Source organism: Mizuhopecten yessoensis, unplaced genomic scaffold (assembly GCF_002113885.1).
Source record: "Mizuhopecten yessoensis strain PY_sf001 unplaced genomic scaffold, ASM211388v2 scaffold1091, whole genome shotgun sequence".
Lineage (NCBI taxonomy): Eukaryota > Metazoa > Mollusca > Bivalvia > Pectinida > Pectinidae > Mizuhopecten > Mizuhopecten yessoensis.
The window spans coordinates 13,473-41,144 of NW_018403873.1; the positions used below are offsets into that span (position 1 = coordinate 13,473).

Consider the following 27,672-nt stretch of genomic DNA (forward strand, 5'->3'; position numbering starts at 1 on the left):
TAATTTTCCCTTTGGGGCCCCGCCCTGGCCCCAGGGGTTGGGGTAGGAATCCCAATTTTACAATTTTGAAGCCTCATCTACCAAGGATGATTCTGACCAAGTTTGAAAAAAATCCATCCACTGGTTCTTGAGAAGAAGTTGAAAATGTAAAAGTTTACGCACGACGCACGACGGACGAAAAGCGATTGGAATAGGTCACTTGAGCAAAGCTCAGGTGACCTAAAAATACACATACGGTACATACTGATTTTTAGCGAAATCAAACAATAACTGAATTTTGACCAATCAGAAGAAAATATACAGTGGCCATTTTGTCAAATCAGAAAATGGATGTTGCGGCTGAGTTCGCAGTGCCAAAATACATGTACTTACCAAATTTGATTGAAATCGAAAAATAACTGAATTTCGACCAATCAGAAGCCAGTATAGGTGACCATTATGTCAAATCAGAAAACGGATGTTGCAGCTGAGTTCACAGTGACAAAATACACCTACATACAAAATTTGTAGGTCGAAATCGAACAATATCTGAATTTTGTCTAATCAGAAGCAAGTATACTGCAGCCATGGTTGCTGTCCGATTCCTTTACAACATGGACGCTGTAACCCTTAAGATGGTAATGATCATCCCAACTTGAAGTCCAAGTTTAATTACATAGTCTAACACTTTAAATGTTTGAGATACACACAGCTGAACACAAAACTTAACGTTGATGAAGATGTTGCCAAAGTCACTGGACTGTGAAATATAGGCCACATTCAGCATATGATGCATGATTTAAAATGAACTATGTCTCAAATAACTACAGTCCATGTTTAGTTAGTCTAACACTTTAAATGTTTGAGATACAGCATGTAAAACACAGCTGAACGCAAAAACTCAACATTAAGAAAGATGCTGTGAAAGTCACTGGACCGCGAATTGTAGACCACATTCATTTATATTATGCATGGTTTATAATCCATGGGTTATGAATATAAGACACATGTATGGTCCAAGTTTGCGCATTATGATTTGTTTGCTTGCAAAGCTGTGTCATTCAAATAGATCATAAATACCATACAAAAACAGTTCAATACTTATATTTACGTTTTCTCTGCCTCTTATGTTCTTTTTTAACTTATAATTTATATTCAAAATTAAAAATGCCCGCCTTATCGACAGTTCACAAAATTTCGTTCAATAGTTTGAACAGCGTATTGTCACGTGCTGATTGGCAAACAAAGTTAACAAACACTTCAATTTTATTCCACAATTCAGTATCAATACAATTGCGTATGATATGTCTAAAGGGTGATTTAAGTTTATCAATGGAACTCTGAGCTGAAAGTTAGATTTGAAATTGTTTCGATTTTCCCCCGGAACAAATTTCTCGCATGGACAAATACAGTGAACACCGTAAATCCGCCCTTGCCCTCCACGAGGGAGTTATTTTTGGAAGTTAATTCAAACTTTTCTCTTTGCTCATTTTGTGAAGAATCCAGGCGTGAATTTATGTGTTGATTGTATGGGAACCTGACAACAGTCGGTAGATTCTATAACATCCTCGTTATTTGACATGTCGTCAGAAACTGAGGAATGATGGATGCGAGACGCGTGAAACTGATAGCGTTTGAAGTGAGTGATCTTGCGACGAAGCACAGGTTCGTTACAAATGTCTTAAATGTTTATGTGTGCTGTGACTTATATCAGTAGGTCTGTAACATATGTGTCAGTAGGTCTATAGAATATGTGTATTTCAGACATTTGTAACGAACCCCTGTTGATCATTGCAGTGTGACAGACGATATTTCTGATAAATTGCATGAGCGTTAAAATTGTTTCCATTGCCGGCATTGGTGATTTCAACCAATGTGCATTTTGTACGATATTGCAGACATTGGTCTTGTTTTCGTTGTAATAAAAGTGTTTTTTATTTTATTTTTTATTTTGCACATAAATTTACAATGGCATTGTCAAATCTCACAATGCCCAGCGATATTTCGGCAGCCGTCATGTTTATTAATATTGGATATTGTAGTTCCGGTCAGTGTTGTATTAATATGCTAAGAATTGTGTCTCGTGATGCTTGGTAATTTAAGTCCCATCAACGACACAGCTTTCAAAGAGGCTATATAGTGACAATGCCATGCAAATGTAAATATATTAAGTTGGACCCACTGAATTAGCCATTTATCAACTATCAACTGACTGTGGAATTGTTATCAATGCATGAAAATGAGGAATTAAGGTTTTGCATTGTTTCAGACCATAATTGACATTTAACTTAACCAAATAATCACTCTGAGGATTAGAGATTTTCTCTGTTACACCCTCAAGGTAAGGGATAAGAATTTTCTCTCATCCTATTATTTCAGAAACAACTCCACCGACAGTAGTTTGACAGGTTCAAAGGCACTTCTGACGTGTAAATATCACGATTCACTTTTTATGATGTCACAGTTTAGTGTGTGCAATTTTGCACAGGGCTATCCTCCCCCTCAGCCCCACCCTCCAGGGGGTAAAAAGCTGATCTTTCCATGCTGAAACTGTAGACATACATGTGCAGGTAGAGAGTATATGTATTGGCTTTGAACCACTGTGTGTCAATATACCTGTATCACTGATATTCGCGTATATATCGCGATCGGTTTGGCATTATTTATATAGCTAATATAAAGTACAAGGTAAATATATCTTCTCAATAAAATGTTAATGTATATTTCTGTGGAAGTGTATGGATTTGTAATTAGTGTTATGTACTATCTTATGTAGCATTCAATTAATACCTCAACCTGATATTGTGCTGTCCCTACCTGTTCATGATGCAAAATTCTAACAAGAATGGAGGATGCAGGCACAACCTTGAACTGGTCCAGATCTGTGACCTTGTACCTTGCCTTGTTCCTCGGTACACCATTACGTAGCCGGTACTGGTGACCACCCACGTTGAGCTTCCCTTTCTGTAAAAATAAGTTTGCCATCTAATTGATTACATAATTAGGTGAAAGACAGGCCATATATCATCCCTACCTTGTTCAATAAGGTGCCTCTCTTAGTAAACTATTGTGCAATTTGAAATTTACTGGTAACATCGGGACTTTTCATGCTAAATCCTTCTTTGCATTACTTTTTTTTTTAGGGTGATTAAATATGTGAATTCAACACATCACCCAGCTTTTCTGTACTTTCACTGTACCGAGGTATGAAAAAATGCAACAAACAATTTAGGAGAAGTTGCGCTAAGTTCATGGTGAGACGCACGTACAGGGTGATTCCTATATATCCCCAAACGTTATTTGCGGGAAGGTTTAAAAACACACAGAAAACATACTTACATTAAAGATGGGGACAAACACACTTCCTATGACGGAGATATCTTCAGAAAAGATATCATATGTATAGACACGCAGGAAGGCCACCATCTGCGGATTCAGATCTTTCTGCTCTTCATTAAATTCCAATCGGAACATAAATCTGGGGTTGCGAGCTGAACTTCTGAGCTCTGGGAGAGCTAGTAAAACTCGCGTCATGTCTGGCGCCCCTATGATACCAGTAACCTATAGGTGAACAAATCACAACTAGCTGTTAGAGTTTATGAACGGCCCTACAAGTCCAGTTAAATGTACATGTTAAATTAAACATAGACAATTCATTTGATCCACCTCAATGAATGTTTAATCTCATCAATATTGACAAAAACAAAATTCTATGGTAATAATGAGAAAGAAGAAAAAATGTTAAGCTTAACAAATATACATTTCTTACACGTACCCCCAACCGCAATATATATATATCTCTATGGAAAGGACCAAACCTCATATACCAAAAGAATGGGCCATATGGCAATCAAGTTTTTTGACATTATTTATCACCACTTGCACAGCTGAACTTGAAAAAATAACTCCCATAACATGGTGTCAAACAGTTCATAATCCCTGATAGTACATAGAACCACCACAGGAAGGTGAGGTAAACAACACAGCACTTATTAACAGCAACGCTAGAAACATATAGGGTAAAGCCTACAGGACTGGTCCAAAGGACCACTAGAGAGAGATGGAAGGTGAGACAGGCCTTGTTCTGGACCACTACAGAAATATTAACACCTGATCACATTATAACAACAGGTGCCAAATCTAACACAGTCTTCTACCTGTCGAATAGAAAATACTCCCGATTTACAGCATGGAGGCTGCTGGCTCTACTCACCTTAATGATGGAGGCGTTGTCAGGTATGAAGTGGACAGCATCGATGTACAAATCAAACCTAGAGTTGAGACCAGTGGGTTCTGGATCTTTTCTGGAGGCAAAAGGATTGTGCTCCACCCAGGGATCAAGCAGTTCATCAGGAGTGCGAACAACCTCCTCTCTGTAAAACACAGGTGTCACGTAATTTATGGTGGAAGAGATGAATTGATTCAAAATGTAATGGTCGGGTGGAGCAGTGTATAGCTGCACTTGCCTTTCAATAAGATGGCTGGGATGTGATTCTCTGATCGGACGTGAAAAAATATGGGGTCACCTGCCCACCCACATGGGTTGTCTCTTGATTCTCCAGCTTCCTCTTATATCAAGACCCCTTAATGCTTCCACGCAGGCAAAAACAAGTTATACAACTTGTTTCATAATTATTGTAAAATAAATATAGTTTATATATGATATGAAATTCAACTACAGCTTTTACACCTTGAACAGGACACTGGTATTAAATTTGATCTTTGATCCCTGTAGAGGGTAGGGATGACCAGTGCATCTAATTTTTAAAGCAACATCTTCAGAGGTAAGCCAGGCTGACCACTTGGCAAACAGCAAGACTAGTGCTAAAGGCCTGGTGTTTGTAAAGGCTAGTCAGACATCAGATCTGACACCAAGTCCTCTAATCCCTTCTTCATAAAATTAACAAAAGATTTTGGTCTAAACTTTTGAAATGCAATAAATTAAAGCAGCCTGGAATAAGGTATGGAACTGAACCTTGACTAGCATGAGTTGTTTTAGTGTGGCTTGACAATTAGACAAAATAAACTATATAAATATCTAAAACTAAACAAATTCTGGAGCCAGCTTTCTGCTTATTGTTTTAATTAATTACAGAGAACACAATTATTTAGTGCCGAAGTAAAAGCTTTATCTCTAAACGTTTCCTTCCAGTTGGTAAGTATGGATTACCCTCATCAGACCGGTGACAGTGTACATATCATACTAGTCATCGAAACGTCACATAGAAATCTTATTGGGTGTGTATAAAGAACTTTTCATAAAAAAAATCCAACCCTATATATGAGTGGGAAGAGACTTACACTTTCTCTTCCTCCTCCTCCTCTTCATCCTCGACGGGCGTCTCTGGTGGGGGGGTGATCACTTTGATCGCTTCCACCTTCTTTTTGGACTTCGGCTCATGTTTGGGTTCATATACGATGGCACCAAGTTCAGAGCTGTATCCCAGGAGTCCTTCTGTAGGAGTTAAGTCAACACTTAATTCCTATTCAGACTACTTTAATTGTTTTCCTCCTTACTAAATGTATTACACACAGTAGTAACACTAACAGTGTTGTGTTTAACCAGTAACTACAGATAGCCAAGTACCTGTTAAAGCTGATTTTCCTTAATTGCCTTTCTGTCAGAAAACAAGTATGTATTTTATAAAATACAAGTAATTTGAATAGTGAAAAAATAATAGGAAAGAATGACTGACCACCCTCTTGGTAATTAACGTCAATGCATACAATATTGTCAATATATATATTACATACCAATGGAAGGGACAGTTCTTTCCCAACATACTAACAAACAAAAACATTCATAGAACTGTAAGAGTATCAATAATATCAAAACAAAACTAAGGAATTATTACAGTACTGTAATTACCAAATCTCCCTCATCAGAGGGGTAGTTGACCAACACATGGACAGCAACAGGTTATGACAAAGACCATGTCTAGTACAGAGACTGATACAAACCAATGTTAATGATTATCACTAACTTTCATCAAAATCTAACACTGTTTCTGAGATCCAAATTCATCTCAGTGTTTAAAGACGAGGACAAAGAACAATGACAAAAAGCCATCGTAACAGGTCACCTGATTTACAGCTACGAGTAGTACACTAGTGACAATACGTACCAGGTGTCTGCTTTGGTGTCTGAGGGACGGTTGTGATGAGGGTGTCGGGCACATCACCGGAATGGAGAGAATGTTTGTTTTCTCCGTCCTGCAGCGCCCACTGTACATCCACCGAGTCTGTAGATGTTCGTCCTCCTGGGGAGTCACGGTAAAACAGAGGCACGCGTGCCCAGCCCAGCTGGACATTGCTGGCATCTACAGAAGAGGGTCGTCAGGATATACAATTATTTTAATATGTGTTAAAATTACCAGTTGTTAACACTTTTCACTAAAATCCTAATTCTTTCAAAATCAGTAAAACATATTTTCAACATGAAGATTTAACAACTTATCTATTATATGCTGATCCCATTTAATGTTTTACAGAACATAACATTTGAAACTATTGACAAGATGAAAACAGTTTATTTTTTTCAGCCATGTTTTCATTTCTCAAATCTAGATCTGTAGCATTAAGTATCAATAACATGGAACAGGTTGATAATCTCAGGGCTGTAAGAGTAGTGTCTCCTTAATCCTTATAGCAGGAGTAATAAGATTTGTTGTACTTGTAGGAGTGACTTACCATGGTGTTGTGAGGCAGGTTTCTTGTACTCTATTCTAATAAGGGCATAGGGGTGGGCCCCGAGCTCACGTTCCACATCGTACTGGGAAATGTCAATACTCTCATACACAAACTTGTCCTGGGGGAAATGCATCTCGTACAAAATGTTTTTGTACATGTCTTTGGTTTGTACAGCAGTGTATCCGGGATGCATGGACATACGTGACCGAAGTTTGATACTGCCGAAGTAGATCGATACATGGAGAACCAGCTCGGTGGCATTCAGGTAATTGAGCCAAGGTTCCTGGAGGGAGAAAACAATGGAACAACATTTATTGTTTATCTCAAATCATATAACATACTTGACATTGAATTAATAAATCTTATTTTCGTTTTTAAAACAATATAAAACTGATACTTTTCTTAATACTGAATAAAATGGAAAAATATTCTAAAATCATGTGTGATATATGAAAACCTGAATAACAAAGACTGATTTTTTTTTCGTTATCAAGCGATTTCTTCTATCAGACCCCATTACTTGTACTTTGAACAATACGGTCATTTTAGCTAAAAAAATAAAGAAAAACAATGTGATCATTTATATATAGTTTGTCACATTTCATTAATAACATATTTAAAATATGTTATTATATGAAATGTGACATACTATAAATGATCACAAATGTTTTTCTTTATATTGTCATATTGTCTCCAAGAATTCTGGCATGCATGAATTTTTCCAAAAATGATATACAGCAGAATGTATTGATGATTGAATTGATTTGAACATGTAAACCTCCTATTAAAAGGAAGGTTTTGAGAATGTTTTGTTATATATTTATGCTTCCTGCTATACAGATTTAAAGCAGGATCATGACATATATTTATCAAATAATTTTCCTTTTAAACAACGTAGGGTTCACATGAACTTACCTTTGACACAGCTGTTGTGGGGATCACCAGTTTCAAACTAATGTCCTTGATACCAAAGGTTGATAAGAAACCAGGGACAGGTAGACTAGCAATAGATACACCGCCACTGAGGCGAGAGGCAGGTGTCCTGTAACACAGAATTTCAACACTACAGTGTGTTATATAACACAAGATACACCCCCACTGAGACAAGAGGCAGGCGTCCTGTAACACAGAATTTCAACACTACAGTGTGTTAAATAACACAAGATACACCCCCCACTGAGACGAGAGGCATGCGTCATGTAACACAGAGTTTTAACTTTATAGTGTGTTTTATAGCACAAGATACACCCCCACTGAGTTGAGAGGCAGGCGTACTGAAACACAGAATTCAACATTACAGTGTGTTTATAAAGCACAAGATACACCCCCACTAAGACGAGAGGCAGGCGTCCTGTAACACAGAATTTCAACATAACGGTGTGTTATATAGCACAAGATACACCCCCACTGAGACGAGAGGCAGGCGTCCTGTAACAAAGAATTTCAACATAACAGTGTGTTATATAGCACAAGATACATCCCCATGAGAGGCAGGCATCCTGTAACACAGTATTTCATTTATATAGTGTGTTATATAAAACATGAGGACTGGTGATGGATATATCCCAACTGATGAGGATTTAACATTTAACAATGCTTCTATTACTGTAGTATGATACTAAATGGCTTTGTATGACTCTGTACTAGAACATTAATTTGTCAGGAAATATCATGTCATTGTGTGTACTACACCGTGTATGGCACTGTAAACATTACGTCAGGAGATGTTGGTGAATGGTATTAAATGATCCTGTATTATCTGATATATACTGGACCATCAGTACTAGTGTCTGTAGATATCCCTGTATTGTATTTTATGATTCTTTATGATCCGACACGTAGAATGCCAATATCTGAGAAAGTCTTTATTATACTCACCTGCACGGATGAATGTATCGAAACTTCTTTTTTTCTTTTTCCAAATAGTTATTCATGACACCATTAAGATTGAGAAAATGCGTAGTTTTAATAGTGAAGAACTATTTCGTACTATAGAGTATCGTTATCACAGCTAATACTATGTCATATTGAAATGTACCCACTACAGTAAAATAATGCATGCCACATGTGTATACATACAAGCCAAACCTCATTAACAAAGAGCAGCATTTAAAGATATCAATCGATTCATTCATGGTCTAGTGAGCACTATAGAACAATATCATTAAATGCCAATAACGGTTGATACTCGGAAGTTTTGATAAACATATTTTTATATTAGAAATATTTCAAATCTAAAATTACTGCTGATGCTGCAATTAGAACAGTCTGTTTAACGTTACCAAAGATACTACAAGATATTATTCAAATTTCATGATAATTCAAAATAACATTATATATTGACGTTCAGTGACATGGCACATTTATAACAAGTAAAATCTACCGTAAATCTCCCGTATTAGAAACAATCAAACCCAGATGTTCAGCAAGGGTGAATACTCTTTCACCACTTACTGCCACATATCCTTATTTAAGGATTCCATCAGTCCTGCAGTAACAAAATCTGGAAGAGTGTATTGTGGAAATGTTCATGTTGGCAATGTGACTGCAATATCCATAGTGTGACAATAATTCTTTGCATGTGCAGTGAACATTTAGTTTTAATATCAGAAATCAATAAACTTCCACATCACAAAATTCTCCCACTTTTACAGTTTGATGACAAATTCTCAGATCTATAGCCAGGTAAAATGTCTTTATTGACTCACAAGTAAAAAAGAGCAGACACAAAAATGGTCACAAATACAGTTGAACTGATCCGGAGCAACTTACCATTCAGGCTGCTTCCATTGGTATGAGAGACAATACATTTATTTTCCTATTTGTGTTAGTAAATTAACAATATAAAATTGGTAATCATGGTACATTGCCTAACATTTGATAACTGAAGGTTGTTTACTTACCTTGTATGTGTTTTAATATTTTATCTTTCTTCCCAAACATTCAAATCATTGAATACAAGTGGTACTTGGATTCATGAATAGTTATACATTCGGAAAGTCAAGTTTGTGAAATTAAATCCTTCACAAAATAATAGTTACTATACAGAGCCTCAGTATTTGTGGGCTGAAGTCCATCTGTAAGTGTTCCTGCTGTATAATTATACAGGACACTGTCTGCTGTTCTTGTGAATCTTTACCATTATCAAAGACAGGTGATTATGCCTGTAGATGGGATTATGGGTATACATACTCACAAAGGACAATGTCTGCTGTTGAAGATAATACTTACCATTATCATACCTCAACCAGAGATTCTTATACTAACACAGAATGCTGTCAGTTGTTGTAGAGAAATTTACTACTATCAAAGTGGATCAAGTCTGTATATGTTTGTAGATTTACTTACACAAAGAACTATTGATCACGTCTGAGGTTTACTTCCACAGGACGCTGGCGGTTGAGGTAGGGAATCTCTGTGAGGTCTTTACCACTCTATATATATAGATATGACTGAGGTTTACTTACACAGGATGCTGGCGGTTGAGGTAGGGAATCTCTGTGAGGTCTTTACCACTCTATATATATAGATATGACTGAGGTTTACTTACACAGGACGCTGGCGGTTGAGGTAGGGAATCTCTGTGAGGTCTTTACCACTCTATATATATAGATATGACTGAGGTTTACTTACACAGGACGCTGGCGGTTGAGGTAGGGAATCTCTGTGAGGTCTTTACCACTCTATATATATAGATATGACTGAGGTTTACTTACACAGGACGCTGGCGGTTGAGGTAGGGAATCTCTGTGAGGTCTTTACCACTCTATATATATAGATATGACTGAGGTTTACTTACACAGGACGCTGGCGGTTGAGGTAGGGAATCTCTGTGAGGTCTTTACCACTCTATATATATAGATATGACTGAGGTTTACTTACACAGGACGCTGGCGGTTGAGGTAGGGAATCTCTGTGAGGTCTTTACCACTCTATATATATAGATATGACTGAGGTTTACTTACACAGGACGCTGGCGGTTGAGGTAGGGAATCTCTGTGAGGTCTTTACCACTCTATATATATAGATATGACTGAGGTTTACTTACACAGGACGCTGGCGGTTGAGGTAGGGAATCTCTGTGAGGTCTTTACCACTCTCTATATATAGATATGACTGAGGTTTACTTACACAGGACGCTGGCGGTTGAGGTAGGGAATTTCCATAAGGTCTTTACCACTCTCAAGGTGGATCCAGGCCATCTGAATATCCACTGTATAAAGCTTACAGGGCTCAAAGAAAAACACCTACAACAAGAAAATGTTGATGAACAGTAGTGTTTCTCACCATATGTCTACTGGTGTTCTGTTTTTAGTGTAAAGATTCTTTATTTACAGCACGTACAGTTACAGTGAAGGAGCAACACCTGCCATTCTCTGTTATTTTCTATGTAATGTGGTTTGTGAAAACTGGGTAACCTTCCTTACACCAGAATTACCTTCCTTACACCAGAATATTCTCGATAAATGACCCAGCTATGATACTCAATATATATAGACGTATCTGTTCCACTTTATAGTGTATGGATACAGAGGTTTGTGCTGTACAACTCTTGTCTCACCTCCTTCATGCTGGAGTAGTCCCTAGCCTTCATAAACTTGTGTTTGAGCAGCATGAGGATGGCCGTGGCGAAGTTTTGGAGGACAGAGGGCCGCCAACCCTGCAGGAAACACTGGTCCCAAACAAACATAATACCAGGTGTGTCCAAAACACTTACAAACCCCTGAAAAAAATACCCAGCATTGTACTGTTTTAAGGTTATTTTTGTTTAAAATGTTGAGGAAAGCTGAGTGAAACAGCACAGTGGCTCAATTTTACCTTTTCTGTTATATATCATATTTACGGAATGTAGTTGTCATATATTCTACCTGACTTTATTAACTTCTCCAAATCAATTCTATATTGATATCACTTTATTGATGAGATCTCTTACAGTAGCCTTTTTTTTTCAACAGAACAATTTTTTTAACACTTTACTGACCTCCCCAATCCAGCGGCGGAGGAAGATGAGGGGGTCAGCGAGGAGTTCAGAGTTCATGCTCTCCTCCCGTTTACTTCCTGGTGTGGCCTTGAGTAGCTCCTCAGCCTTGGCTTTCTCTACACTGATCAACTGGACCAGGAACTCCTGTCACATAATCCATGTAAATGTGAACAATACCCATCATCATTAACATATTCATGACCAAGCTGAGAGTGGAACCTTTGGGTTTTTTAACAGTGACAGACATTCCAACTGTTAAGAGAAGTACCAAGGCAAACTCAGGTATGATAACCTCACACAAAGGTCAAGGTCAGATCTACCAAGGCCATTTCAGGTGTACATAAACAGCAAAGTCAAGTAAAGTCAATTTCACACAATGTCAGGACACTTTAATCAATGTTCACATACATTGCAAAATTAAGTAAGCTTAAACCTAACACAAAGGTCAAGGTCATCCTAACAAGGTTTTCTCAGGTAAACCTAAACGCAAGGTCAAATTGAGATAACACAATGGTCAAGGTAAGTAAGTCAAGAGTCCCTTCATATAAAAGTACAATGTAAAGAACTGTACCTTAATCTATGTAAATACAGGTATGAAAGGGCTGACTGTGTACCTTTTTGTTGATTTTAATGTTGGTAGTGGCAATAGCCTTGAGGTGGGTATACATATCAGGGTCACTCTGACTCAGTATATTCATCACTGTCTCCGCGATCGCAAACACTTGGATCCATGTGGGGAAGCACGAGTTGTTGAGAAGATCCAGATACATAGCCAGTTCATATACATGTTGACCTGTAACATAGAGGGGATATTGGTACACATTACAGGGCAGACTGTTTAACAGAAACACATACCATTGGAGAGGTCAGCTATAGAGCCATCTCAGGACTCAGGACTTGTGAAAAAAGTTTACAGAGTGTCTTTTACAATTTGAAATTTAAGTAAAGAGAGTTAGAAAAACAAGATAATCAATCATCTCATGTATTACATGTGTACCAACTCCTAGCAGGTTTATGAGTGGGGAGTGAGCCAACCTTTAGCGGTTGTGGGAGAAATACCTATTAACTATTACCCGAACTAAAATAAGCAAACAACTACAGGTAACATGAACAGTACCTTTGTCTGTGGGTTTGCTGGACGGCTGTTGGAAGCTGACCTGGAGAGGGAACAGCCAGTGTATGAGGTACGGCTCGTAACTACGATCAAACGTGTAGAGAACATTGAGTGTCCGACTAGCTTCAATCATGTGTTCAGTCGTACGGAACGCCACCATGCCAGTCGTCTTGTTATATGTCTGAAGATAAAAGAAAACTATTAGTTATCATTATCAATATCTTATTTCAAGTTATGTTTAATTATTAATGCACAGTTCATTAAACAATTTTACAGCTACTCAAGATTTTCATAACAAAGTTTACATATACTGCATACATTTGTTATTGAATATCATAACAGCTAAATGTACCCACCTCTACAACAGCATTTTCTATGAGGCCAGCGATCGGTGTGTTGGTGGCCCGAGTGATCCTTAGATCCTGGACACCTCGAGCTACAGCTTTGGCAAAGCGCTCTCGTAACATCCGCTCAAGGTTTCTATAATACGCAACACCAAATTTAGAAACAATGATTTTACTAAATGACAGCAATGCATTTCCATGTTCCAACCATACTTTTTGTCAAATCAATTTCTACTTGTCATTACCTAAAATATATATTTCCAAAAAAATTGTGACTATATTATAATCACATCCTCCCCTGCTACCTTTCAGAGGTCTGTTATATTAACTAACTGTTTGTGACTATATCATAATTACATCCTCCCCTGCTACCTTACAGAAGTCTGTTATATTAACTAACTGTTTGTGACTATATTATAATTACATCCTCCCCTGCTACTTTTCAGAGGTCCGTTATATTAACTAACTGTTTGTGACTATATTATAATTAGATCCTCCCCTGCTACTTTTCAGAGGTCCGTTATATTAACTAACTGTTTGTGACTATATTATAATTACATCCTCCCCTGCTACCTTACAGAAGTCTGTAATATTAATTAACTGTTTGTGACTATATTATAATTACATCCTCCCCTGCTACCTTACAGAAGACTGTTATATTAACTAACTGTTTGTGACTATATTCTAATTACATCCTCCCCTGCTACCTTACAGAAGTCTGTTATATAAACTAACTGTTTGTGACTATATTATAATCACATCCTCCCCTGCTACCTTACAGAAGTCTGTAATATTACCTAACTGTTTGTGACTATATCATAATCACATCCTCCCCTGCTACCTTACAGAAGTCTGTTATATTAACTAACTGTTTGTGACTATATCATAATTACATCCTCCCCTGCTACCTTACAGAAGTCTGTAATATTAACTAACTGTTTGTGACTATATCATAATCACATCCTCCCCTGCTACCTTACAGAAGTCTGTTATATTACCTAACTGTTTGTGACTATATTATAATTACATGCTCCCCTGCTACCTTTCAGAGGTCCGTTATATTAACTAACTATTTGTGACTATATCATAATTACATCCTCCCCTGCTACCTTACAGAGGTCCGTTATATTAACTAACTGTTTGTGACTATATCATAATCACATCCTCCCCTGCTACCTTCCAGAAGTCTGTTATATTAACTAACTGTTTGAGACTATATTATAACTACATCCTCCCCTGCTACCTTACAGAAGTCCGTTATATTAACTAACTGTTTGTGACTATATCATAATTACATCCTCCCCTGCTTCCTTACAGAAGTCTGTTATATTAACTAACTGGTTGTGACTATATTATAATTACATCCTCCCCTGGTTCCTTTCAGAAGACTGTTATATTAACTAACTGTTTGTGTCTATATTATAATCACATCCTCCCCTGCTACCTTACAGAAGTCCGTTATATTAACTAACTGTTTGTGACTATATCATAATTACATCCTCCCCTGCTACCTTACAGAAGTCTGTTATATTAACTAACTGTTTGTGACTATATTATAATTACATCCTCCCCTGGTACCTTTCAGAAGACTGTTATATTAACTAACTGTTTGTGACTATATTATAATCACATCCTCCCCTGCTACCTTACAGAAGTCTGTTATATTAACTAACTGTTTGTGACTATATTATAATCACATCCTGCTATTTGATGTCAGATTATGTTTCAGAGGTCCGTTATATTATCTAACTGTAGACAATGTACACTGAACATAGGCCATACCCTTCAGAGAGACGTTTGCGCTCTTCCTTGAACAGCACATCTGCCCACATGTGTGTGCGGAGTGTACCAGGTAATTGTCGCCCATGCATTCTACCAGCCACATGGTCAAACTTTCGTGGGTCTCTTTCCAGGATGGCCATGACAGCTTGGCCGATGGCGTCACTCTGAACTCCCCACAGTGAGGGAGGGTCCCCTTCCACTTTCTGTACCATCGCTGTAATGGTGGTTACATAGAGGTAAGAATCATACAACATAAATCAATAATAACGTGGTGTACGTTACATGAAATCATGCTCCGGTATTTTCACATTATAGACAATAATACAAATAACTGATTTGATTTATAATTACAAACAAATCTTTTTAAAAACGTAGGTCTGTCTGGGTTATGTTATTACATTTCACAATAATATCAAGCTTATTAAATTTCCAATTTGTTGCAGCTGCACTATTTACATGTTACATAAATTTTATATTCAATGTTGAATTTAAGGTAAGCTATATTTATTAAGTAAACAGTAAAAAATATTTGTCTTATTGGTATTGTAGTAAACGGTAAGTTAAAATTTATTTAATTTACTCGTTTCATTTACCAACTCGCTCTCCTTCAGCACATTTCTAGGTGACAAGGGCCCCTTTTCCCTTAACAATTCATTCATATTTCTTGCTTGATATATATCATTCATCTCATTTATCACTTTAACCTATTTTTTCATAATAATTTACCAGCATGTTATACCTACTAGTACAATCGACAACGGAAGTAAATCTACATGACAATGTGTACTAGAAAGTATTCAATGGCCTCGCAAACCAGATCCACTTTTGTGATAATACACAATTTACAAATATTTAAGACATTTATGACTGTATACAGGATTTTTTCCCACTTAGTTTCAGTAAATAATTCTAGTAAACAACATTTCATACACAACCTGCTTTGAACTTATATTTTGTCATATTATGAGAATAATGTATTGAATCAAATATGTAGTTTGTAATAGGCTCCATAATATTTAATACAATAATTCTAATAAAAACACGATAATTGTATAACTAAATCTACGATAATGTGTGACTGTGACAGAAACATTTACACTCCCGTACTATTTCTAGCACATGATTTATCAAGCACACAAACACAAGTTTTCAGTGTTAAGATTACACTATTATACAATTACTAAGTAGGCAACATACAGCTGTCTACATAGACATAACAAACTAGTCATAAAACACACACAAACAGAAATCAGTCAAACTGAATCTCACATGTTTGGTAAAAATCCAACAACAAACTGTAGCATACTACAGACTGTCTAATCAATCAGTATCTATCTGGCCTAGATTTATAAATAAAACTTCAAAATGTTTACATTTCGGCTCTCCACTTGTTGATAGCATTTTGTCTGAGGTAGAAATCAAGGTGAAAGTTAATGACTATGACTCATCATAGGCTGTCAAATATTGCAGGACAATCTATAGTTCTATACTAGCTAATGAACAATATCAACATCATAAAATGGTGGGGGCATAAAAAGGATTTCTATTGAACTAAAACATTCTTTCCAATTGAAGTGTCTTTATTATTATACCAGTGAAGTCTTCAGTCTTAATTATATTCAAATGAATATTGAAAACTGCAAGCTTAAGTATTAATAACAAAAATCAAATTCACAGATACAAAGCAAAACAGTTTTTTGACAAAACAATATGCCACACAACATAATTATCATGTTATTATTCAAGTTTTCAAGATCCAACACATTAGAACCAAAGTTTTAGTTACCTCCTAAACCTTAGTTTTTAACACTTATTTCAAATAAACAAACTGCCCATACCACACAAACTTCTGTACTACACAGAAGGGAGCCTCTCTATGACACAGACTTACCAGCTACCATTTGAGGATCACCTGGGGTAGTGTTGTAATCATATAAGGTGTTACACATAATACACATATCACTAGTTATCTTATGTTTGTGTCACGAAAAATGACCTATTCTGATGTCATCAAATGATAATGTATACTTAAAAGCACAGACTTTCAGTTCAAATTATGATATCAGAATGCAGGTCTAAAAGATATAGCAGATGATGTAAAGTTAGACCATGAATGACAGAAAAAGTGTGTTTGTCTGTCACAAGATATTATGAAAATTCTTGATTGTGAGATAAAAAGAATCATGTAATAAAACTGAAAACTTTTTGTGAGAAACTGAAAGTCTTTGATAAATTTTACTTTAATCTCAGTAGTCAGCATGACCCTTCTGGCTTTTCACGATATATTTATGAATATTGCTTTTTATAATACTAAAACGAGTAGTTAATATTGAAGTTCTTTGTCATAATGAAATTATGTTTAAGATATCTAAATAGGTGCAGACATATAATAATGTCCGTTAAATAGATGCCATGTTGTTTTGGATGGAGGGGGGATACTCAATTTACTGACTACTTATTGTCAATGCATACAAAGTACACCTGTATCTGACTGAAATCTACATATTCTCATTATTACCTGCGTAATGTATATTTACATAATTTACAAAATTTTGATCTAGAGTATGATACATTGATCTAGAAGACATACTTCTAATGGCGGCCGAGTTGGGTTTACTGGTTGGTGTTGAGGAGAGAGAGGAGGAGGAAGAGGTAGTGGATGGCTTCACCCGGCTCGGTTTCACCATCTTTCTCAACTGGGAATCAGTTTCAAGCTCCTTCACTTTCTTTCTCTACAATTGAAACAATAGATTTTAACACTTTTGGTTAACCTAAACAAATAGTAAGACCTCAGGTCACCCTTGGTAAAGATTCTTTCAAACTGTGCTTTAAAATGAACCCTGCTAAACTCACCGACAGATCCATCTCCTGAATGTACAGTTCCCGGTCCAGCCCCTTGTTGAATATTTGGAAGCAGTGCTGTAAGAACTCAGCATACTCCCCTTTTGGAGCTTTTCTAGAAACATTAAAAAAAAAAATCATTGATACTCCCTTTCAACAATAATTGTGCCTAGTCAATGACAATGCACTTAATTGGTACACAATACGAACACTCAATGATAACATATTCTAAAAATGTTCTGCAAGACATCCTCATTATAATAAGATCAAGAAATAATGTTACAATCAATAACAGTCAGGCTATACAATTTCCAGTCACAAGTCAGCATGCCTCTACAGTCCATGAAACACTAAATAATCAGCACAGGACGGTATGTTACTATAGCCTCCCTTTCATAACAATTCCAAGTCAGCACTTAGCAGCATGTCCTTGTATCTCTCGTCTTCATTAAATCAACACCACTGACCGTTATGTTCCTGTAGCCCTTCGCTATGACACACTTACTTGTCAGCGCTGGCCAGCATGTCCCCGTAGCCCTCCGTTATGACACACGTACTCGTCAGCGCTGGCCAGCATGTCCCCGTAGCCCTCCGTTATGACACAATTAATCGTCAGCGCTGGCCAGCATGTCCCCGTAGCCCTTCGCTGTGACACACTTACCCATCAGCGCTGGACAGCATGTCCCCGAAGCCCTTCGCTGTGAGACACTTACCCATCAGCGCTGGCCAGCATGTCCCCGTAACCCTCGTCCTTGACACACTTATACAGTTGACTAGTCAGGTAGGCCTCTGCTTCTTTCATCAGGATGGCCTTCTCCTTAGAATCCATTTCTGGAGGTGCCTGTGTATTGAAAGTGGCCAGCATGTCCCCGTAGCCCTCCGTTATGACACAATTAATCGTCAGCGCTGGCCAGCATGTCCCCGTAGCCTTCCGTTATGACACAATTAACCATCAGCGCTGGCCATCATGTCCCCATAGCCCTCTTCCTTGATAAAATTACCTGTCAGCGCTGGCCACCATGTCCCCGAAGCCCTTCGCTATGACACACTTACCCATCAGCGCTGGCCAGCATGTCCCCGTAACCCTCGTCCTTGACACACTTATACAGTTGACTAGTCAGGTGGGGCTCTGCTTCTTTGATCAGGATGGCCTTCTCCTTAGAATCCATTTCTGGAGGTGCCTGTGTATTGAAAGTGGCCAGCATGTCCCCGTAGCCCTCCGTTATGACACACGTACTTGTCAGCGCTGGCCAGCATGTCCCCGAAGTCCTTCGCTTTGACACACTTACACGTCAGCGCTGGCCAGGATGTCCCTGTAGCCCTCTTCCTTGATAAAATTACTTGTCAGTGTTGGCCAGCAAGTCCCCGAAGTCCTTCTCTGTGACACACTTACACGTCAGCGCTGGCCAGGATGTCCCTGTAGCCCTCTTCCTTGATAAAATTACTTGTCAGCGCTGGCCAGCATGTCCCCGTAGCCCTTCGCTATGGCACACTTACCCATCAGCGCTGGCCAGCATGTCCCTGTAGCCCTCTTCCTTGGTAAAATTACTTGTCAGCGCTGGCCAGCATGTCCCCGAAGCCATCGCTGTGGCACACTTACCCATCAGCGCTGGCCAGCATGTCCCTGTAGCCCTCTTCCTTGATAAAATTACTTGTCAGTGTTGGCCAGCAAGTCCCCGAAGTCCTTCTCTGTGACACACTTACACGTCAGCGCTGGCCAGCATGTCCCCGTAGCCCTCATCCTTGACACACTTATACAGTTGACTAGTCAGGTGGGGCTCTGCTTCTTTGATCAGGATGGCCTTCTCCTTAGAATCCATTTCTGGAGGTGCCTGTGTATTGAAAGTGGCCAGCATGTCCCCGTAGCCCTCCGTTCTGACACACGTACTCGTCAGCGCTGGCCAGCATGTCCCCGTAGCCCTTCGCTGTGACACACTTACCCATCAGCGCTGGCCAGCATGTCCCCGTAGCCCTCGTCCTTGACACACTTATACAGTTGACTAGTCAGGTAGGCCTCTGCTTCTTTCATCAGGATGGCCTTCTCCTTAGAATCCATTTCTGGAGGTGCCTGTGTATTGAAAGAGAATGGTTGATGAACCTACAACACATTTCAGGGGCCATTTTGGCAAGAGGCACTGGGTCTGTAAGAAGCAGTGGACCAATACACACCAAAGTCTTAGTAGTCAGTACATGTAATACAGAAGAGTATTGAAACTGATGTTATTAAACAAGATCAACCAATGCATGGCCTAACCATTGACTCTTTGAACCATACTACTAAATATGTTAACTGGTGAAAACCCGGATTTTATATTTACTGCTGAGAACTCTGGTGAAAACCCTAATTTTATATTTACTGCTGAGAACTCTGGTGAAAACCCTGATTTTATATAAATTTACTGCTAAGAAGTCTGATGAAAACCCTGATTTTTATGTTTACTGCTGAGAACCCTACCTTTCAGGTTAACAGACTTGAGTGTTGTTCACCCTGAATTTTAAATATGAGGGGATATTTATGCCAAATGGAGATCTTTGAAATTCTGAAACCTCTGGTCCCAGGAAATCTTTGAAAATATTAAATACAATAAACCGTTTTCTGTCTTTTTTTTTTGTGGGGGTGGGGGGTGGGCGAGTTCCCTCATTTTTAGGATTTTGGAAAACACTGTGTTAACTGTTGAGAACCCTTAATTCAGTTTTAAATTAGTATCTTTGTAAGCAACATACCAGGATTTGAGGATTTGGTTCAACTGTAGGCAAGTAGGTTGAGACAAACATTTTGCCAAGACTTTCCAACAATGCTTCTTTTCTCTCTGGCTTTTTAAACTGCTTAGAGACTTTGCTTGCCAGTGCTTGAGCAATTTTGTGTTCCATCTAAAAGAAAAAAGAACCATCTATACATTTCATCTTATGACTGCAGGGCCCCTGCCATTGTCAGGTCACATTTTTGTCACATGTGACTAGAGTAACATGATAAATCATAAGCGATATCACGAGAAGTTCAATAATGACTTCTATAGCTGAACGAAACAGTGTAAAGCCATCATACACTTCATGGTTGTGAAAAAAACTCTACAAATGCCATAGTAGATATTCTCATTTTTAGAATATTTCAATTTGTATAAATTCTAGATCATGACATAAAAGAAATGTCATCCTGAAGTTTGAATTTTAGCTCAATTACACTGGTAAGTGGAAACTCATTTATGTAGGCTTTAAATCCCGATTAGATACAAACTTTTAACATCCCAAACAATTACACTGAATACTTTTTATCAATATTACGGAAACTGAGGGCACAAGTGGTAGTTCATTTTTTCTAAAACAACAGTAGTGAAACTATTTCATGAATCCTAAATTCTCCACAAACCAAATTTCCAGACTTATAGATCTCATAGATTTATGTATTATCAGAATTCAGTTTTAGATGTTTGAAAACTGACCTTGTGCCAGGGAGCATCGGGAAGCAGTGTCTGTTGGTAACTGGAGTTGAGCCAGTCCTGGGAGAAGGGGCGCTGGTTAACGAAGTCGGGATTGTCCGGATACTCCACCTTTGCCCCCACTTTGGGAGCTCCCATTTTGTTTGACATGATGATAAGATTTTGTCGCAAATCTTCAATGTCTAGTATGTCTAAGATTTTTATGGTTTTACTTGATATTTGAACAAAATATTCCCTTATTGACTGAAGTATTGATATCAGTTTTGTGGACTGGCTGTTTACCAGGTATGCAAACAAACTAAACTCAAATAATGACTAATCAAAAATAAAAACCTACAAAATATATATATTAAACTTATATATGATATAAAACTGCTTAAAAATAATAAGCAATATAAAGTAATATTTTACATCAATTATATTACGACTTCAATTGATGTGTCAAAGTTTAAAGAATAGTATGTATCATGGATACATGGATATTCTAACATTAAAAGCAACCACTATTAAATAGCTTAGCATTGGCTTTTCTCTGTGTACAACATTCAGTTACAATGATATTTACAGTCAGGTGCATAACTTGGTTATTTACATATCCTGAAGGTATATATATATACACAGGCCTATAAAAATAAATACTGTACAGATATGTTCCTATCACAACAGTCTCTCACACAGGCAGTGACGCCTGGAGGTCAGGGGGGTTCTCCCCGTAACAGTGCTTGGTGTCAGAGTTCCTGTACGAGTTCTCATGTTGTACACTCTGCAAGAGAAAGAAAGAAAATGTGTCAAGGTATTTATCTTTACATCAATAAGGAGAAAATGAAAAACCCTCATATAAATTCAATTATATTTCTGGAGCTGTAGAGCTACAAATTGTAAACGATCTATTACAAGATAAATAATGGGAACACATGCATTAAAGTAATAACATAACTGAGATAAGAATGGTTTGGTAAAAAAAAGTCAGAAAATCTAGAACATTGCATCTCACAAATGTTTGAAACAAAATGATTGACAGCTAAAGTGAAGAAATGTATGACCCAATTCTTTAGTATACATATTTTATCATTTTGGTATGTAGCTAGCTAGGTTGACATTCAGAATACATAAAAGAAAATATAGTATTTATAAACAAAGTTTCTTGATAATCTGACCAGATATCAATCAACTTGATTCACATAGAACTAGAACGAATATTGGACAAATATTTAACTCTACAACCTTGTAAATTATTGTAGGAAAGTATTGAATATGCTAACTGTAAGCCAGAGGAACAAGATTGGTACAATTACACATTCAAAGACTTACTTTGCATAACAGCTACCTGTATGCCTTTGATTTTGTCATGACACATTCCTTGGGTGCAGAGAACCTAAGTGAGTGTGACCCCTGGAATTTCGAGGGGTTTCTCTCATTAAGATTTACTTAAGTAAGTTGTATCTCATTTTTTTAAAATATAATTTACCATTGATGAAGTTCTACACTTGGAGAGACAAAGTTCAAACAGATTATCTACAGATGCAAACAGCTTATCCAGGGCTTCTCTTCCTTCTTTCAGAATTTTCTGCATCAAAGGTTTCTGAATTTAAGATAAAAATGAATTATTATAAATGTCATTAACATGATTTTAGCCTGTAATAAGTATATGAAGTGAACTTGGTTAACTGTATGTAGAGTAGATTAAAAAAACCAAGAATAATATCTGGGCTCCTCATACAAAACTTATAATTAGGCTACTAGTATACATACTGTTTTTAAGTGTTCTAAACTGTATTTTTAGATGCAGAGAAAATAAAGAGCAACCAAGAAAATTGGAATCATCCAACAAGTTGTGTCCAAACATCATCCGATACATTAGGACTGTACAAACCATCACCCTGTTCCATCCAGACTTTTTATACATAACATAACATTAAAATGTAATCATGGAAGTATTTTGTGTGGAGTTATCCATGAATATACCACTTTTGTTAACTGATGAAATTCTGTAAAATTCAAGGATAAACATAAAATAAATAAAAAAAACATTGCTAATTGGTACATTGTGATAGTTGATACAGTCCTTAGTGTTTTGTGTTTTTGTTTTTTGTTTTGGTTTAATTTTAAGCTCTCACAACCATAGTATTGATTATATATATGACAGGTGGTTAGTCAGAAGACTTGTGATAGGACTCCTGAATAATCATTGATATTGTTATGATATGCCTCAGAAACTTCATGAAAAAAATAGTTTTGCTGCTTTTTAATTGAACGGAAACCACAAACATTGCTTATGGACATTTACCTTCTCTGGACGCAGGCAGCAAGACACACAATATTCATATGTTTCACAACATCCATTCTTCTTACAGGTATCACAGCTGTGCTTTGATGTGTGGGCATGTTTGAGGTCACAGCATCCCCCACTTACGACATGTCCTCGGTCACACACATAACCTGCAAAGTTGGTCAAGGTCACTGTAAATAGTATCAACTAAACCTAACGTAATATAGAAAAGTAGGTCAAGGTCACTGTAAATAGTTCCAACTAAACCAAACATAATATAGAAAAGTAGGTCGAGGTCACTATAAATAGTATCAACTAAACCTAACATAATATAGAAAAGTAGGTCAAGGTCACTGTAAATGGTAACATCCAAACCTAAAGTAATGTAGAAAAGTAGGTCAAGGTCACTGTAAATAGTACCAACTAAACCTAACATAATATAGTAAGGTCAAGGTCACTATAAATTGTACATGTACCACCAAAATTAAACCTAAAGATATAAAGATAAGTAGGTCCAGGTCACTGTAAATAGTACCAACCAAACCTAATGTAATATAGAAAAGTATGTTAAGGTCACTGTTAATAGATCCAACTACAGTAAACCTAACACAATATACTATAGGAAAGAAGTTCAAGGTCATCACTGTAAATATTATCACCAAAACATTAAGTTCTATACAAAAGTAGATGAAGGTCACTAACTAGTAACATTCATTAAAAAACATAAAAACATTAAAATAAAAAACAAGGCTAATGTAAACATTGTCACTGTCTGTTGAAAATACAGGAAGCTTGTCAATGTTAAATGTACATATAAAGCACATTTCAAGCATTTTCTTGTAATTTTACCAATTCAGTATACCAGTAAGTTCTCTTACTGCCTGTATGAACCATATCATAATTATCAGACAATTGTTTACAAAATATGTACAAATTATTTTCTTTGCAACACAACAAACCTCGTTCATCCACTATAAGTTTTTGCCCCTGAACAGAATTCCTACATATCCACTGTCGACTTGAGTTAGCCTCTGGCAGATCTGGGATCTTCGGTTGCCACTCAAACGGTTGCCTTAAAAATGTCCGCTTTATTTCATACTGCTCATTGACTAGGTCCTGGTTCTGTAGTAAATAAAAAGATGAACAAATAGGTGATATGTCAGTACAATTAATACATTAACATGTAAATAAAATGAAGGTGACAACAGTAAATGATGTGAAAATGGAAAAAAATCTAAACCATTCCACAATCAAAAAAAACTGAGATCATTCAGTATATGTGCACCTTTGTCTGAAAATAAAGGAATTTTGAACTTTCAGTTAATGTATATTTTTATAAAATGACTGAGATGCAATAGCAGCCACATGAATAAGTTTTTAATGCTGTTTGACAACATCTACCTAGCAAGTATAGGTAGTGTGGGAAAACTGGTTTCTAGTGTCAGTTCTATTATATCCTTATTATCCTTGTGTATTCCTTTGTTATACCATTCTACAAATAACCAAACGGGTAAGGTAGGGCTGCTCGTTTGGCATATGCTTCCAGTCGAGCAGCAGCCTACATGTTTTTGTTTACATATAGGTGTATCAACATTTGCGACGACAAGACTTTGTTGAGCTGCCGGTGGACGTTCCGACCTCGACTAATATGCTATAAATTTGGCCATTCAGAATGGGTGTGCGATACGGGGTACATAGGACCTGGAGGTGGGGGTATAAATTGGGATGCATGGGCAAAAACAATGACTTGCGTGGCTGGTCGCAGGCTGATCGGGAGAAGTATCTTCTCCACCCGGAACACTGCTGCACGTGTACTGTAGCAGTATAACCCTGAACACTGTAGCCCGACTATTCAAACCTGTGTCCGACTGTACAGACAGACGTAGTTAAAGATTTCTGGGGATTGCCGAGGGTCACTTTGTCTGTAGTATTTGGCTAAAACTAATTACTATATTATCACATTCATCTACCGACACTGGACAGGCTCTCCCCATGGATGCCCCAGTGCTCCAGATAACTTTTGAACATGTGGGGTTTTTCACCCCTACCTCTCCAAAGTGTTGGGGTGAAAACTTAAATTTTAAACCATGAAGTGCTGTAAAAGCAACGTTACCTGAAAATGTTGAAATAAGATGAATAATTTTTATGTGTTATTCTTATAGTATACGGTTAAGAATGACTCAAATTCATATTTTTGTGTTGTCTTGACATGTGGTATTATTTTTCCATTTCACTGTGATTGTGTTTAAATGTTTAAACCCAAAACTCAATGAGTTGCATATTTTTTTCGTTTGAATAGTACACATATCCTTCTTCGTTTTTTATCATTCCATATTCGAACAGCCCTTCTTGGCTCAAAGTCAGTTCAGGTCCTAACATGTTGATTTTCATCAATGTATTGACAGTTGCTGCTTTGAGAGAGCATCTTAACCGTGACTTTAGGCGGTTTTGCACACTGAATGATCGTTCACATTCTATTGATGTTATACACAAGGTTAATGCAATTTGTGCTAAAACAGAAAAGTTTGGAATCATTTTTGAATGAAGTAAAACTACCCGCCGATTGTTGACATTTTGATAGCGCCATAATTTAATTCTCTCTCGTGTTAGCGTTTGTAACAGGAGGCATTGATATGCAAGCGTCTTGGTGACTCACTGTAAGCGTATTATGATATGCTAAATTGGACCCGGAGACTGACGCAATGTTATATAATTACAATACATCAAACGACCTAGACCATTTTACTCCATCTTGGTTTATGCGAGTAGTACTGTTAAGGAAAGAAAAAGATTTCTCTGAAAACCCATGCTACAAATACTTTGGAGACTGAACACTGTCTGTCATCTGTCGGTGTAGTTACCATTCAGACAAATCTCATGCTTGTGTATAGGTAGCTCATTGGAAGAGAGTCCATCTAGAGTTTGGAGGGTCCCGTGTTCAAACCCAGTCTGGCTGTGCATTTTTCCTCTCATCAGTTACAGTGGTGCCTGTGACCAACCCTTGGTTCACGCATTTGGTGAATACCTTGACAAAGGGATACCTTAACCTGGGTTGTAAATATTTGTGTCTTCGTGGGGCAAAGACTTATTAAAAGGAGGGAGGAATGTAGCGAAACTGGACTGGGTCGATCGTCAGCAACCAGGTAGTTCATTGGTAGAGCGTCCGTCTCCTCTCCTGTTACACTTTTTTTCTTTAAATTTACAAGCCACATATAGTCCATAGCCAAACCGATTTTCAGGATGATTGAAATCTGCTCAACAACTTCTTTTCTCAGAAATTTTGTTGATTACCTTTGATTTAAAACACTCACACTCGAAAAAAAAAACCACGTTATGATATCTTGCCTTTTGAGGTTGAGATAAGATTGTTTGGCAAACAAACCATTGCACAACTGATACGAAAATATTCCATGATGATGATGATAATCCCACAATGTATTGTGCTTACAGTATGCATATATGTATACCCGCAGAAAATTATTATAATTCTATATGTAGCAACATGGCTGCCAGTGTTGTTAATGTTAGGTACCTATGTTTGTCGGGAAAAGGTCTACAGACATATCTAGACAGATAAGTTTTATATTTGGAATGCAACACGATTTCACTGTAAACTTGCGGAGTACAACACTCAGGTAATAATACTAATGAGTTAATGACACATAACAACGACATATAACATTGTATAGCTAGATAGTAAAATGATGAACAAACATTACTGTTATATTAATATTGTGAAATACAACCGTCATGAAAGAAGTCTAACCGAAGTCTTAACAAAATGTAAACACTGCCATTGTGAAACCTAGGCCTAGTGAACAAATGTTGACCGGTGTTGTGGTTATATTTCCACACTATTTAACAACCAATATATGAATAGATGGGTGACAGTTATATGTACTTACATTTGAAAGAGTTTTTGACAGTAAAAATATCAAGGAACCAATGAGAAACACCGTCAGGACCCAACGTCTTCGGAATTTCCGAATTTTCAACATTGGCATCGCTGGGTTCCATGGACTTGCTATTTATATTAGTTTCGTAGATAAATTATTTAACAATAAAAGCCAATATAAAAACTCATTGACATGTGATTTAAACAGCCAAAATATTAGTTAACAGCAACAGAGTGTATAGAAAACGAGGAAATTGACCTAACCATCAATATACGAAACTAGGTATATATCAATTCCATCCAATCAAATCACTCTTTTCGCTTCGCAAAATATTCCCGC

At 37.3% G+C, this 27,672-nt stretch overlaps 2 protein-coding genes across 5 annotated transcripts in view; both read right to left on the bottom strand.

The window, feature by feature from the left end:
• Nucleotides 1–21,492, bottom strand: part of LOC110457164 — a 34,626-nt gene extending 13,134 nt beyond the window's left edge. For 2 of the 4 annotated variants that reach the window (XM_021508304.1, XM_021508322.1), the window contains exons 1-19: nt 21,172–21,492; nt 20,456–20,602; nt 19,672–19,799; nt 17,744–17,846; nt 17,481–17,622; nt 14,891–15,104; nt 13,121–13,244; nt 12,768–12,945; nt 12,265–12,443; nt 11,651–11,794; nt 11,231–11,392; nt 10,801–10,916; nt 7,585–7,711; nt 6,670–6,952; nt 6,105–6,299; nt 5,281–5,434; nt 4,193–4,352; nt 3,319–3,540; nt 2,797–2,943 (exon numbers count right to left, since the gene is read on the bottom strand). In XM_021508304.1, the coding sequence (XP_021363979.1) occupies nt 2,797–2,943; nt 3,319–3,540; nt 4,193–4,352; nt 5,281–5,434; nt 6,105–6,299; nt 6,670–6,952; nt 7,585–7,711; nt 10,801–10,916; nt 11,231–11,392; nt 11,651–11,794; nt 12,265–12,443; nt 12,768–12,945; nt 13,121–13,244; nt 14,891–15,104; nt 17,481–17,622; nt 17,744–17,846; nt 19,672–19,799; nt 20,456–20,602; nt 21,172–21,318 (3,072 nt within the window). In that variant the 5' untranslated portion in view covers nt 21,319–21,492. Of the gene's footprint in view, nt 1–2,796; nt 2,944–3,318; nt 3,541–4,192; nt 4,353–5,280; nt 5,435–6,104; nt 6,300–6,669; nt 6,953–7,584; nt 7,712–10,800; nt 10,917–11,230; nt 11,393–11,650; nt 11,795–12,264; nt 12,444–12,767; nt 12,946–13,120; nt 13,245–14,890; nt 15,105–17,480; nt 17,623–17,743; nt 17,847–18,444; nt 18,568–19,671; nt 19,800–20,455; nt 20,603–21,171 lie in introns of those variants that run through there. The other 2 variants (XM_021508314.1, XM_021508330.1) reach the window with 2 other exon arrangements.
• Nucleotides 21,493–21,585: 93 nt separating this feature from the next.
• Nucleotides 21,586–27,456, bottom strand: LOC110457186 (UPF0454 protein C12orf49 homolog). The gene is made up of 5 exons (XM_021508343.1): nt 27,343–27,456; nt 24,397–24,559; nt 23,456–23,607; nt 22,637–22,750; nt 21,586–21,931 (listed from the first exon to the last, which is right to left on the bottom strand). The coding sequence occupies exons 1-5, from the start codon at nt 27,439–27,441 to the stop codon at nt 21,839–21,841; spliced, it is 621 nt and encodes a 206-aa protein (XP_021364018.1). The 5' UTR covers nt 27,442–27,456; the 3' UTR covers nt 21,586–21,838.
• Nucleotides 27,457–27,672: the final 216 nt, after the last annotated feature.